The 13,276-nt window shown below is 44.3% G+C and overlaps 1 protein-coding gene across 1 annotated transcript; it reads right to left on the bottom strand.

The window, feature by feature from the left end:
• Window positions 1–7,785: 7,785 nt before the first annotated feature.
• On the bottom strand, window positions 7,786–11,225 carry LOC138963553 (acanthoscurrin-1-like). Its single transcript, XM_070335413.1, has 3 exons — window positions 11,122–11,225; window positions 9,700–9,935; window positions 7,786–8,127 (listed from the first exon to the last, which is right to left on the bottom strand). The coding sequence occupies exons 2-3, from the start codon at window positions 9,926–9,928 to the stop codon at window positions 7,895–7,897; spliced, it is 462 nt and encodes a 153-aa protein (XP_070191514.1). The 5' UTR covers window positions 9,929–9,935; window positions 11,122–11,225; the 3' UTR covers window positions 7,786–7,894.
• Between the last annotated feature and the right edge of the window lie 2,051 nt (window positions 11,226–13,276).

Below are 13,276 nucleotides of genomic sequence, written 5' to 3' on the forward strand. Positions count from 1 at the left end.
TTATGTGGGGACAAGACACTGGACAAACATGCAAACAGAGAACACATATGATCGTGTTATATATATATATCTGGAGGTCTGTTGTTGCGATATTTCGAAATGGGGATGGAAGTAATGATTGTGTACGCGGAATGTGGTTGGACTGGAGCGGTTTTGTAGGCTTATTTGCTTTTTATGTATGTAGGATATGTTTATATGAGGGCCCCAAAGGGGGGGTATCATCACGATCACGGGAAGGGAAATTTTAGCTTTCACGATCACAGTTACCTTGATTTTTGTTTTCACGATCACGAACACCAGTGGCAAATCACGGTCACGGTAAAAGTTGCAGGTACAATCAATCAATCAATGAGTCTTATATCGCGCATATTCCGTGGGTACAGTTCTAGGCGCTCTGCAGTGATGCCGTGTGAGATGAAATTTTATACGGCCAGTAGATTGCAGCCATTTCGGCGCATATTTACCTTTCACGGCCTATTATTCCAAGTCACACGGGTATAGGTAGACAATTATTAACTGTGCCTGAGCAATTTTGCCAGGAAAGACCCTTTTGTCAATCGTGGGATCTTTAACGTGCACACCCAATGTAGTGTACACGGGGGGAGGTTCGGACACCGAAGAGAGTCTGCACACAAAGTTGACTCTGTGAAATAAATTTCCGCCGAACCTGGGATCGAACTCATGCTGACAGCGGCCAACTGAATACAAATCCAGCGCGCTACCAACTGAGCTATATCCCCGTACAGAAAGAACGTGTCAAAGTAAACACAACCACACAGTAATTCGCTCCTCTGGATCTATTGTTTATTCAACACAAAGTGACAACTGTTGCACTTTTTTTTTTTTTTTTAATTCTCTTTCATACACACATAGAAATACATATCATGATTTGTAATCAGTAACAAGAATGTTGTTTTCATTGTTTTTTCTCTCGCTCTCTCTCTCTCATACAGACACTCACAGGAATATACACTCCAGGGGCGGAGCAGTTAAGCCAGAGGGGGAGGGGGGGTTACAACCTGGGGTCCAGGACAAGGCCCCGTTGGGGGTCTGGGGGGCTTAGCCCCCCCAGAAGCTGAAGAGATTTAGCTATTTTATGAACAATTTATGGCTTATCCTTGATTTTAAACATGATCAACTGGTGTCAGCAGCCGCTCATTATTTCTTTTAAAGTTAGTATTACTTTTTTTTTTGACAGCCGGGGGGGAGGGGGGGGTGTTTCCGGAACCCCTGTAACCCCCTATCCCCCTAATCCGCCCCTGCACTCATACACATTCAACTCCCACACCCTCACTCACACACATGAATATATACTTGCACAATTTCACATTTCCAGAGCTAAATCTTTTAAACCCATTTTCTCAAAAACTATTGGGTGGATTGAAATTAAAGTACATGTATGTGTGATGGTAGAGTCTATAATAACAAAATCCCCAACGAACATGACTTTGATCGACTTTGACATGAGGATCAAGTGACTCAAACTGACTGGCACGTCTCCCCGCCATAGTTCCTGAACTTAACCCATTGTTGATAGGTTTACAGGCGCTAAAATAAATCCAAGCTTAATGCAAAGAAGCGACAATTAGAATCTATGCCAAGCGTGTCCACGTTGCTGGGATGAAAAACACATTTCTAGTTTCGGTTTTGGCTACACGCAGACTCGATCAGACTCGAGCCAGTCGAGGTTACACTGAGCGAGTGACAGCCGGACGTGGCAATGTCGACAATGTCAATGATCTCAATCAAACTCAAAGATCTTGAACAAATTTCAAGATCTTTGCCTACATTCAGAACAGTCATAGAGCAACATAGACAGGGCCGGACTAGGGGGGGGGGGTTACAGGGGTTGCGCACCCCCCCCCCTGGCTTAAGCATGTACCTCCCAAACGCATTTTTATTGTGTGGGGGAGGGAGGGGGGGTTGCATCTGGATCATCATGAAATCCGAGGAGAAATCGCACCTCTCACCCCCTTTCGAAAGACATTTTTCTTCAACGATTTTTGTGATGAAAAGTATGAGTCCCTACAATCTCAATTCTTCTTCATTGCCTATACAGCTTGCTGTCAAATTTACCTTTTTCGTTCAAGGAGAGGCTTCCTTTCCCTCCAGAAACATCAAAAAACGTTCAGCTTCAAGGGGGCCCCACCAAGGGGGCTTCGCCCACTGGACCCCCACCAAGGGGCTTTGCCCCCTGGACCCTCATCTGTAACCCCCCCCCCCCCCCTAGTACTTACCTAGGCCGGCCCTGATAGATGACATACCTTGACATTTCGTCTTCGGAAAGACGGACCCGTAGCCTGACCTTTCCACCAAGGAAGGCATTCTCGCCGCCTGCTTTGGTCTGGCTTGAATCCACAAAATATAACAGAAGTTGGATGACAGTACCGCTGCACGCCATATTTGATCTTCGAATTCGAATTTGACTGAATGCACTCAAAACTTTAGCACGAAGCCCTTCCATTGGATGAAGTTTGGCAGACTTTTACAATTCGCCTTCTGATTGGATCTCTTTTTTGTGTGATTGGTTCTCTTAAAGGGAAGCAATCGCTGTCAAAATCATATTTCTGAATGTGTTGTTGCTTCCCTTCAATCGGGATTAGCTCCTTGACGAATAGAGGATCATACTCATAGAGTGATACAGCTGTGAAAAATGTACGTTGAAAATAAAATGCTTTATCAATAATGCCCATCACGATCACGAAAACAAATGACAATCACGATCACGAGACTTGATTTTTTGGTCATCACGGATCACGGGCAAAGTCCCATCACGATCACAGAAATGGAAATTTCGGCAATCACGGTCACAGAAAGGTAAAAAAACACCAATCACGATCACGATTTTAAACCCTTTGGGGCCCTCTTATATGTGTGGCTGAGTAAGTTATAAAAATTTAAAGGAAAATATTGAAGCAACTTGCTAAAAAATATATCAGAATGGGGAACTTAAGTTCAGGTAGGAGGGCAGTATGTGCTTAAGCCTTGTTTGATCAATTGAGTATAGCTATGCTTTGTGTTTTAGACGCTTTAGTTGTTGGGCGTGGGAGGGGAGGGGGGGGGAGGGGGGGGGGGGTAACGGGTCGGTGGGAGAGAGGATTGAGGGGTGGGAAGGAGGAAAGGGGATGAGGTTTTCAGAACAGATGTCCTATTTCAGCCTTATATATTGAGAGACACAGGGTGTATGCTGGCTTCCATTGAAGCGTGCAATGTTTATCTAAAAACTCATGGGGTTTCAGTTTGTGTTCTTTGACAAGGGTGTGTAGGTTGCGGAAATCTTGTTGGAGTGATTGGCAGCGGTCAAAGAGGTGTAAAAAAGATAGCAACTGTCCACATTCACAGAGACGGGGAAAGAACTTGTAAGCGCATCCATCCGTGCGAATTCTGCGAAGTATTTTAAGGAGGGGGTTGGGGAGTGTAGGCCTGTTTTGTTTTGTTTGTCGGGGCAGAATAAGCCAACCATGGGCATTGCCTTCTGTTTTTAATTCTGTTTCCCAGTGACACCAGGCAACTTTGGCCATTTTGTGTTTTGCTTCCGTCTTTGTTAATTTTAGGTCATGAAATGCTGCTTGATCTGTGACAGCCTCTTTTGCTGCTCTGTCAGCCATATCATTGCCTCTGATCCCTGTGTGTGAGGGGATGTACATAAGGGTCAGTTCTGTCCCAGAGGCAATGATCTGGTGACAGAGGAACAATATTTCCGTCTGAAGCTCTTCCCGGTTTCTGGAACCATTTTGGAGAGCAGTCAGAGCTGATTTTGAGTCGGAGAGAATGACGACTCTTGTTGGGGGTCGAGGAAGGTCATTGACATAGTGGCATGCTCTTAAGATGGCGTACATTTCTGCAGTGTCTGGCGTCTGGCATTATGGGGTTAGTGCTAGGACTGGTTGGTCCGGTGTCAGAATAATGTGACTGGGTGAGACACGAAGCCTGTGCTGCGACTTCTGTCTTGTCAAAGCAGCACCGCCCTGATATGGCCCTTTGTGGTCGGCTGGGCGTTAAGCAAACAAACAAACAAACAAAAGAAGGAAGTGCACTCCGTAAACAGAAAAACAAATCAACGTATGTAAATCTGTTTTTGTGCTCTACCTGATATTGTGTAGGAAAACTGAACAGTGGAGCTTGATTTACCATGAAAATGAAAGACATTCAGTGGCGCCTGAACGAATGACAAAACGGCAGTGCAACAAAGTGAAAATCTTGACAATGTTTCCACCGATGTCTTTATTGTCCGGATAATAACAATAATAATGAAAATAATAATAATAAAAAAAATAACTGGACATTTTTAAATGCCTAACCTATGGCTCTAGGCCCTTTACAAAAGAACATATATACAGAATAGAACAATTAAACTGTACAACCTACACTGATCAAACAATTAACATACGGAGAAAAAAACCCACATGTACTGTTCACACAATATTCATATATACTATATTCACGGCACTATATATACACACACACCCAGCGAACACTTTCAACAATCATGCCAACTTTGTGGGAGAGGAGTACGTGCAGAAATGGAATGGAAAAGACATTAGGCCGGGTTGGTGTAGTATTGTGTGACAAAGAAAGTGTTCAACTGTTGTTTGTAAGAGCTGAGAGAGGTGCAGTGTCTGACAGAGAAAGGAAGAGAGTTCCAGAGTAGTGGTGCAGCACAACAGAAGGTTCTTGCTCCGTGCCGCGTGCTTCCTGTTGAAGCGCTCAACTTTTAATAGCCTGGTGTCAGCGGATGCACGGTCTGAGTGTGCGTGATGGGGTGTATATGTGCAGGAGTTCAGAAAGGTACTGAGGGGCACTTCCAGAGAAGACCTCACTGAGTTGAAACTGACACAGACAAACGACACCAATTTGTACTTGATACGCGGCTGTTCCACCGGATAGATTCGAAGGCAATACAAGCTGAGGACATGCAAGTTAAACGCTTCCAGCTGACTGTCTCAAAAGTTAAAGTGAGGACTGAATTAACGGCCGGGTTACAGCCTATCATCATACAAGCTTTTAACAGGCTCATCATATAGTTCTCTGTCGACACTCGCTTGCACTGACCCGGTTGTTTCTCTTTATATAATAAACCGACCATAGGGCGTCATCACAGCAAAGAAATCTTCACATTTTCGAAATCAAGAGAGAATCTGGTAAGGGAAATCCATGTTTTGAAATGACGTCAGTGTCATGTCCTTCGCTGATTGGTTTATACGTTTTGGTGTTCAGAGTGCCAACATTATGTTGGTCACGCTGGATGTCAGTGCTATTGATATTGCTTTCAAAAAATACAAAGTAAACGGTCTAATAGGGGCAGTCATCAAGTTAAGGCAACTCAAACAGTGAGGTTGACAATGTATGTTGGCATGAAAATAGTTCCTCGAACCAAAACTAAACCCTATCGGTGACAATGTCACACAACTTCATGTTAAATCATAATAGAATTCTTTTTTTCATCAAGACAACATCAGTACAATTCGAAGTTTTGAAAGTTTGAAAAAAGAAAAGCCCGGAAGCAAGGTCACGCAAGGTCGTGGTTCTCGTAGCAGACGACGGTTTATGCCTGTCGCCAGTTCCTCTGAACAGTCAAAAACCATCGCTAGAGTTCTTGTGAATCACAGCCGTTTGTTTCGTATAGATTCAGAGGTACATAATAACGTGCAATTGCAGATAAGCTTACATCGAGTCGCATTCAAATTACAAACTGACGACTACATTGTGAAAAAAGGAAAGTGGATCACAAGGGTTCACCGGCGATGGCTCAGGGGTAAGATAAACCACGCGAAAATGAATTCTTTGAAAATTGCTCGCTCTTTACGGAGGGCACCTAGGATGTTCTCAAGCGGTGAGTGTTTAAATGAAAGGGTGTTTGTACTGTGTGTAAAAGCGTGACAGTATCTGTGATGGTTTACGGGAGGCTTACTGTGCCTTTAAGATGAAGATTTGAGTAAAGATATCGCCGAAATCCAACCCTAAATGCATCAGCAAAATCTACCCTTGACAGAGCCGCGAATATATAGATATGAAGTATTCTCCTCCGAGTATTTGTGACGCTGCACTAACGAATGTGTGTAACTCGGTAATAGGACCAGACACACTGGAGGTCGCAGGCACAGACTGTCGATGACAATAGTCAATCTTTACATTATTCTTCTAGCTCTTTAAAGTTTAACAGATCACCCGTCTCCTATTTATGTTGTTCCTCCCAATCATCTTGTAACATGCAGGTTGAATAAATAGTAGTGCTATCGACACGTAGTGATATCGAACATTGGGAATCTAGATACTAAGAAATGTGTGTACTTCAGATGTTGACCAGGACAGCCTTGCATTAATTCTGTTTTTCTTTGTTTGCAGACGACAGTCACAGCATGGAGCCAGCCAGCCAGCCAACCAGCCAGCCAGATGTCATCATCACCAGGAAGGCAAATTAGTGTTACATTAGCTAATTAGCCAAGAAAAGGCAAGTTGACGTTTTCTTACTTTTTGGCTCACGTAAGTGTAGCCTATGCGATGATAAACTTTGTCTGTCTGTGCGTGCGTGCGTGCGTGCGTATGTATGTGTGTATGTCTGTGGTAGAAACTTTAACATTTCCGAGTCTATGGATTACGTCAGTCTCGGTCAAAAGTGTTCGACGTGTGTGATAGAAACTATTTGAAGACGTCACATTATGACGTAAGAGGGTTAGACGTCACGCAAAGGAATTACTGAAAGTCTCGGTCATTGTTATTGTGAGCGGGCCGAGACTTCTTGGCAGATCCAGGGTCTCGCTTTCTTGCATAGTTTCACCTATGGCTATGCTTACTGTGTGTGTGTGTGTGTGTGTGTGTGTGTGTGTGTGTGTGTGTGTGTGTGTGTGTGTGTGTGTGTGTGTGTGTATGTGTGACGGAGTGATTGAGTTTGTGTTACTGTTTGTCGATTTCTTACGTGAGCCTTGAAGGCTTCGCCTCTTGTTTCCACTGTGATTACACGTGTGTAAGAGAGAGTAAAATGGGGAAACAAATCAATGAGTGAATGTGACGTAGTTTCATGAAGTTACATACTGAATTAGAAATGAGTGTATTTCAGATGTTGATCACGACTTTGCACTAATTCTGTTTTTCTTGGTCTGCAGATTGATATGCTTTGACTGTGATGCTTAGCAGGGTCAGCGCAGCCGGTTCCCTCCAGGAGCCGTCTGGAAAAACAAAGGGACTTGGACGACAGTCACAGGACTGTGCCAGCCAGCCAGCCAGCCAGCCAGCCAGCCAGCCAGATGTTTGGATTAAAAGCAAGCTCAGAAAGTTAAAAAGAATACAGATACAGAAAAGCGTGCTATCCGCCTCAGCCAAACCACTACCGCGCTATTCTTGTTTGTCAATTTCACTGCCTTTGCCACGAGTCGTGGACTGACGATGCTACGAGTATAGGCTACTGTCTTAGTGAAAAAATGCAGTGCGTTCAGTTTCATTCTGTTAGTTCGACAGCTTGACTGAAATGTAGTAATTTTGCCTTACGCGACTTGTTTGTTGTTGCTTAGATTAAGTATGTAAGATAGAGCAAATGGGAAAAAAAATCAGTGAGTGAATAAGACGTAGTTACATTAAGTTACATAGGCAATTAGAAGTGTGTGTACTTGAGATGTTGACCAGGACTTTGCACTCATTCTGTTCTAGGGCGACAGTCACAGGAGGATGTCAGCCAGTGTGTGTGTGTGTGTGTGTGTGTGTGTGTGTGTGTCTGTGATTGACTGTACTGGCCATTATCTTTTCATCCTCTCCAACACAGTCATCCAAAAGACAAAGTCAGCCAGACCATCCAGTCAAGACGCAATGTTTATTATTGCAACAAAAATCTCATAGTAGCCAGGGACTAAACGTTGAGGAGTTAGATAATTGGGGAATGGGGATTCTGTTGGAATGATATTCAATAATATCCTTTGCCGATGTGTTTGCCGCCGTATCCATGGTTGAATCCACCGTTGAATCCACCGTTGAATCCACCGTTGAATCCACCGATGAGTCCACCGATTCCGCCGTTGAGTCCACCGATTCCGCCGCTGAGTCCACCGATTCCGCCGCTGAGTCCACCGATTCCGCCGCTGAGTCCACCGATTCCGCCGCTGAGTCCACCGAATCCGCCACCCAATCCGTAGCCGCCTAGAAACAAAATTCAAAAATAAAAATCATTGTTAAATCGTTCCTTGTTGAGAGAGAGAGAGAGCGAGAGAGAGAGAGAGAGAGAGAGAGAGAGAGAGAGAGAGAGAGAGAGAGAGAGAGAGAGAGAGAGAGAGACAAAGACAAAGACAGAGACAGAGGGAGACGGAGAGAGAGGAGACAGACGGACGGGCAGACAGACATACAGACAGGTAGACAGACAGACAGACGTAAACTATGTACACTATTTAGAATGTTTTTATTTAAAATTGCTAGAGCGCTCAAAAAAAATTTTTTCGCTGTATTCACCCTCTCTGGATAACTTGCACATGTCAAAACAGTTGCAGAAACACAAATCTCAAAACCGTTAGGCTTTTTCTCTCTTTTTCACTTTTGGCAGCGTTCAATCTAAATTTGCCGCCTAAAACGGACTCGTTTCTGTCCACAGCCAAAGCTTTTATCACACAAAAATTGCTATATATGACAGCTAGGACCGCATTTGTTACATTTTAGCAGTGTTGACCCCGAGTTTCTACTGCAAACAAAAAAATAATAGCAACATCTCAAAGTATGTGCGAGTTCCCTAATATGGACCACCTTCAACAAATCGAAGAAAAAAAGCTAAAGGCTATTTTCATTAATTCACAAAGGAGCTTGCTGGAAATAACCTATAACTAGCCCTCGAGATTTAAAAAACATATTACAAAAAGTCTTTTTTTCGTGGAAGTTGATAATTTCACTTATTTTCACTCTGTTTTTGATAAGCTTCTTTAGTTTCCTGGTGTGCTTCAAATAATGCTCTCATCAACCCGAAACAGATCAATCTAAAGCATATTTGAATTAGTCTGACTTGTACACTAAGTTGTATCATGTTATTTTGAAGTGTAGGGGGCTTTTTACAGTGATTCGTGAAGGCCGCTTCACTGTTCCATATTAGGCGCCCAGGCTCCTAATATGGACCATTTGTGATTTTTTCTGTATTTAATTTTTGCTGAATGTCTATCAAAGCTATTTCACTCTAATTAGGCCTAACGGTTAACCTAAGAGAGAAGGACTACCAAACACAAAATGAAACTTCTTCGCAAGAAAACAAGCTAGTTATCAACATGAAACAAAAAGTGGTCCATATTAGGAGCCCTTCCCCTATTTTTCAAATGGTTGTAAAATAAGTCTTGTATTTATCACCGTACTCAGGCCCTGTTCTTTTTTTCGTCACACCTAAAACCGTTATTTCTTGTGAGCGACGCAGCATTATCAATACATTGCGTTTCATTACGTAAGAGCATAGTAAAAGATGGTATGTGGGTCCAATTTGGCTATCCGCTCAGTCTTGAGCCCCAGAACGTGATCACGGATGCAGTAAATTTCATTTTGGAGGGAAATGCGAACCGACAACCGCACAAAGTTTCTTTTGGCTGGCAACAATTTAGGTAAGTGTAGGCATCTGGGAGATAGTCCTGTCAAACTTTTGACTGTGTATATCGTTATCTGCGACAAGAAGACAAATCGTTGCGTCAGCAATTCTGTGACTCCTGCTCCGCCCCTTTAAATGGCAGGGAACAAACTGGTACTCACCGTATCCCTTGTTGAATCCGCCGCCAAAGTTGGAGAAGCCACCTCCGTAGCCACCTCGGCCGAAACCGCCGCCCAGCCGACCGCCTCCGAAGTTTCCGAAACCGCCTCCGAAGTTATTGAAACCGCCTCCGAAGTTATTGAAACCGCCGCGACCGCCGCCCTGGTAGTAGTCGGCAGAGGTGCAGGCGGCCAGAGCCATCAGTACAAGCAGTGCAGCGACGACCTTCATGTTGGATCTGTAATGACAATTGACAATGACAGTGACAACTTTTTATTTAACGAGGGTAATAGAGAAAGAGCTGGTCCGACAACGTTACAGAATGGACGCAGGTGAGCTTTCCCTGACCTCCTGTCGACGGCCCCCAACAAAACAGCCTGGAGAAGGGTATGTGCCTCCTCAGCCCTCATGCTCCCCCCCCCCCCCCCCGACGACTGTCCCAGTCAGGGTGATGATGATGATGATGATGATGATGATGATGATGATGATGATGATGATGATGAATAGAGTAAGCAGTGATCTGCCGTTTTACATGTGGCCCTCGCCCTCAAGAGGGACTACTTTCAAAATACAGAAGCTACATTTTAATAGATAACTGAAGTAAGAACACATTATAAATATGTACATACAATGCTTTGCATAATGAGTAAGGATAGTTTCTTCTTTGCTTCGCTTATAAAACAACAACATGTTTACGATATAAAAGCCTCAAACACGGCACAACGATCAGAATTTCAAGACACCCACAATACAGCATTATATTTTAATTTATTCCATCTCGTGCTTATTTCCGTCTGTGAACTAGAAGTAGCCTCTGTATTCATGTTATTTGTCTAGCAACCAGAGGTTACTCACCTAGAAGCCACACTGTTAAGACGTTTGGCTCATGGTGAACACGGTGCGTTGCCGCAGAGTGAACACTAAATCATTTACAAAGTGTTAGCTTTAAAACACCTCTACACATTGTGATCACATCAGTACGGATAATGTGTCCAAGGTAGGTTAGAGTGGACGAGACAGCCATTAGCCGATCGTTTGCATCCTTTCTCTTTGCTCAACTAAAACCGAAGTGTTGGCTCAATTACTAATACCAGAGACATAGATAGAATGTATGTATGTCTCTGCTAATACATTGTAATGAGGAAAAAACATGAACATCATGAACGGGTGTACACATTTTCTGTATCTACTATATATATAAGAATGGATGTAAGTGTGTGTGTGTGTGTGTGTGTGTGTATGTGTGTGTGTGTGTGTGTGTGTGTCTGTGGTCGCCATACCTCAGAGACGGCAAGAGGCAGGAGCAAGATAGTGTACATGCACACTGCCGCAGGAGCCGCAACAATGTCAACAGTACGTACAATGTTAGAAGAAAATAATGTCGAGGTTTCTGTCTTTTCTGTCATAGCTAAAAGTATACATACGTGGGTGAAGAAGCTTTGAAGAGCAGCTGCTTTGGAATTCTGATGGCGGTAGAAGTGCTTTTGTGATCAGGACTGGATGTGCACCTCCTTTTATATTAAAATATGTGCCCCCAGGTGTAATGCTTTATGAGAGCGTGTGCATGTTTGTGTGTGTGTGCGCGTGCGAGTGTGTGTTCAAATGCGTCATCAATTATTATTTTAGGGCCTTGGGCAATGCATCTATCTTAAGAAAGCTTCAATGTCAGCCTTCAAAAGGTTTATAATGCAATCAATCAACAAATGATAAGTCCTAATGACAAAATGGATTATAAAAGTCAACTTTATTACGAATTATTTCTAATACGCAAAACAAAACTGACATGTCGGGAACTTGAAATGGACATCAACATAAACCGGCAAACATATAATGTGTTTTTAGTGCAAAACAGTCAGCATTTTAGAAATAATGGATTTTATTATTCATTATTGCTATTTTATTTACTATACTGTTCAAAAAAAGAAACGCATAGCTTGTAATATTTGGATAATTTAGTTATATGGCTACAAGGATATCCACCAAACTGCAGAAAATGTTTATCTGGTCGTCGACCTTTCGTCCATTGCCACAAGTGAGCTCTGCACGTGACGCATGCGTTATCAGTGGCTACAATGTCAAAATTGCTCATTTGGCATGACCACTCGTCATGCTTCAGTGTAATCTCGTGAAACTCGGGGAATATTGAGCTCTCACCATGTCTTCCAAAACCCATAAAAGCGGATTGTTCGCCACAAAGAAATCAGACGACAATTCAGCGACGAAAGATGGCCCGATTGAGCAGAGAAGACCGCCAAATTGCATTGGGTCGTTTACAAGCAGGCCAAAGTCAAAGTGCAATTGCCAGGCACTTCCACGTGTCCCAGAGCACCATCAGTAGACTGTGGGTCAGGTTTCAAGCCACTGGCTCCGTTGCTGACTTGCCACGAGCGGGAAGACCAAGGGCGACAACTGCTGCTCACGACCGCTTCATACGGCTCCGCCACCTCCGGAATCGTTTCCTGTCGGCCTCATCTTCTGTCCAGGCTCTCCCCGGGCCACAACGATTATCGGACCAGACCGTGCGGAACCGCCTGCATGAAGCTGGTTTGAGAGCTCGCAGACCTCACAGAGGAGCTGTCCTCACCCGCCGCCATCGCCAGAACCGAGTGCAGTGGGGCAACCAGCACCTTCGCTGGACCGTCCGGAATCACTGGAGACACGTGTGGTTCAGCGACGAGTCCTACTTCCTGCTCCAGCGACATGATGGTCGGAGGAGGGTCTACCGGAGAGTAAACGAACGTTACGCGCCCAACTGTGTGGATGAGGCACCCGTTCATGGTGGTGGAGGCGTCATGGTGTGGGGGGCGATCAATACCGCTGGAAGGAGCACCCTGGTGCACGTCCAAGGGCGCATAACTGCCCAGCGATACGTGGAGGAAATTCTGCGCCCACACGCCCTTCCTCTTCTGGCTGACCAGGATGCCATATTCCAGCAGGACAACGCTCGCCCGCACACAGCACGACTCACCACCCAGTTCCTCACCGACCACCATGTCCAGGTGCTTCCCTGGCCATCCATGTCGCCAGACATGAACCCGATAGAACACCTCTGGGATGAATTGGACAGACGTGTGCGCAGGCGAGAAGAAGCGCCGGCAAATCACCGCGATCTATTGCAGGCACTTCAGGAGGAGTGGGACACCATCCCACAGCAAGATATCCGGCATCTGATCCAGTCCATGCCCAGAAGGTGCCGGGCAGTTGTTGCTGCTCAAGGCAGTCACACCCCCTACTGACTTGACAGCCTCGGCACCCAATCGTATTGATTGACTGATTGATTTGAAGATGCAAATGAACTGTGTGTGCATTCAACTGTGTCCATACCAAATTTCAAACAAATAATCTAAATATTGGATTTTCTGTTAATTTTTTCGAAAAATAAAACAAATTTGGCAAGTAGCAACTATGCGTTTCTTTTTTTGAACAGTATAATTTCATTATTAATTTCGATCAAAATAATGGTAGCTGCAATACCGCGAGACACTGTATTCTTCAGAACATACAGCACCACCCGCCGAGCACATGTTCTTCAATGTGTGTGTCTGACTATCTGTCTGATAACCGGCACGGTTGGCCTGG

Source organism: Littorina saxatilis, linkage group LG4 (genome assembly GCF_037325665.1).
Source record: "Littorina saxatilis isolate snail1 linkage group LG4, US_GU_Lsax_2.0, whole genome shotgun sequence".
Lineage (NCBI taxonomy): Eukaryota > Metazoa > Mollusca > Gastropoda > Littorinimorpha > Littorinidae > Littorina > Littorina saxatilis.

Coding starts and splice junctions, on each gene's coding strand:
- LOC138963553 (XM_070335413.1), bottom strand. CDS start 9,928: ATGAAGGTCGTCGCTGCACTGCTTGTACTGATGGCTCTGGCCGCCTGC. Junction 8,128..9,699: donor CGGATTCAACAAGGGATACG/GTGAGTACCAGT, acceptor TTTTGTTTCTAG/GCGGCTACGGATTGGGTGGC.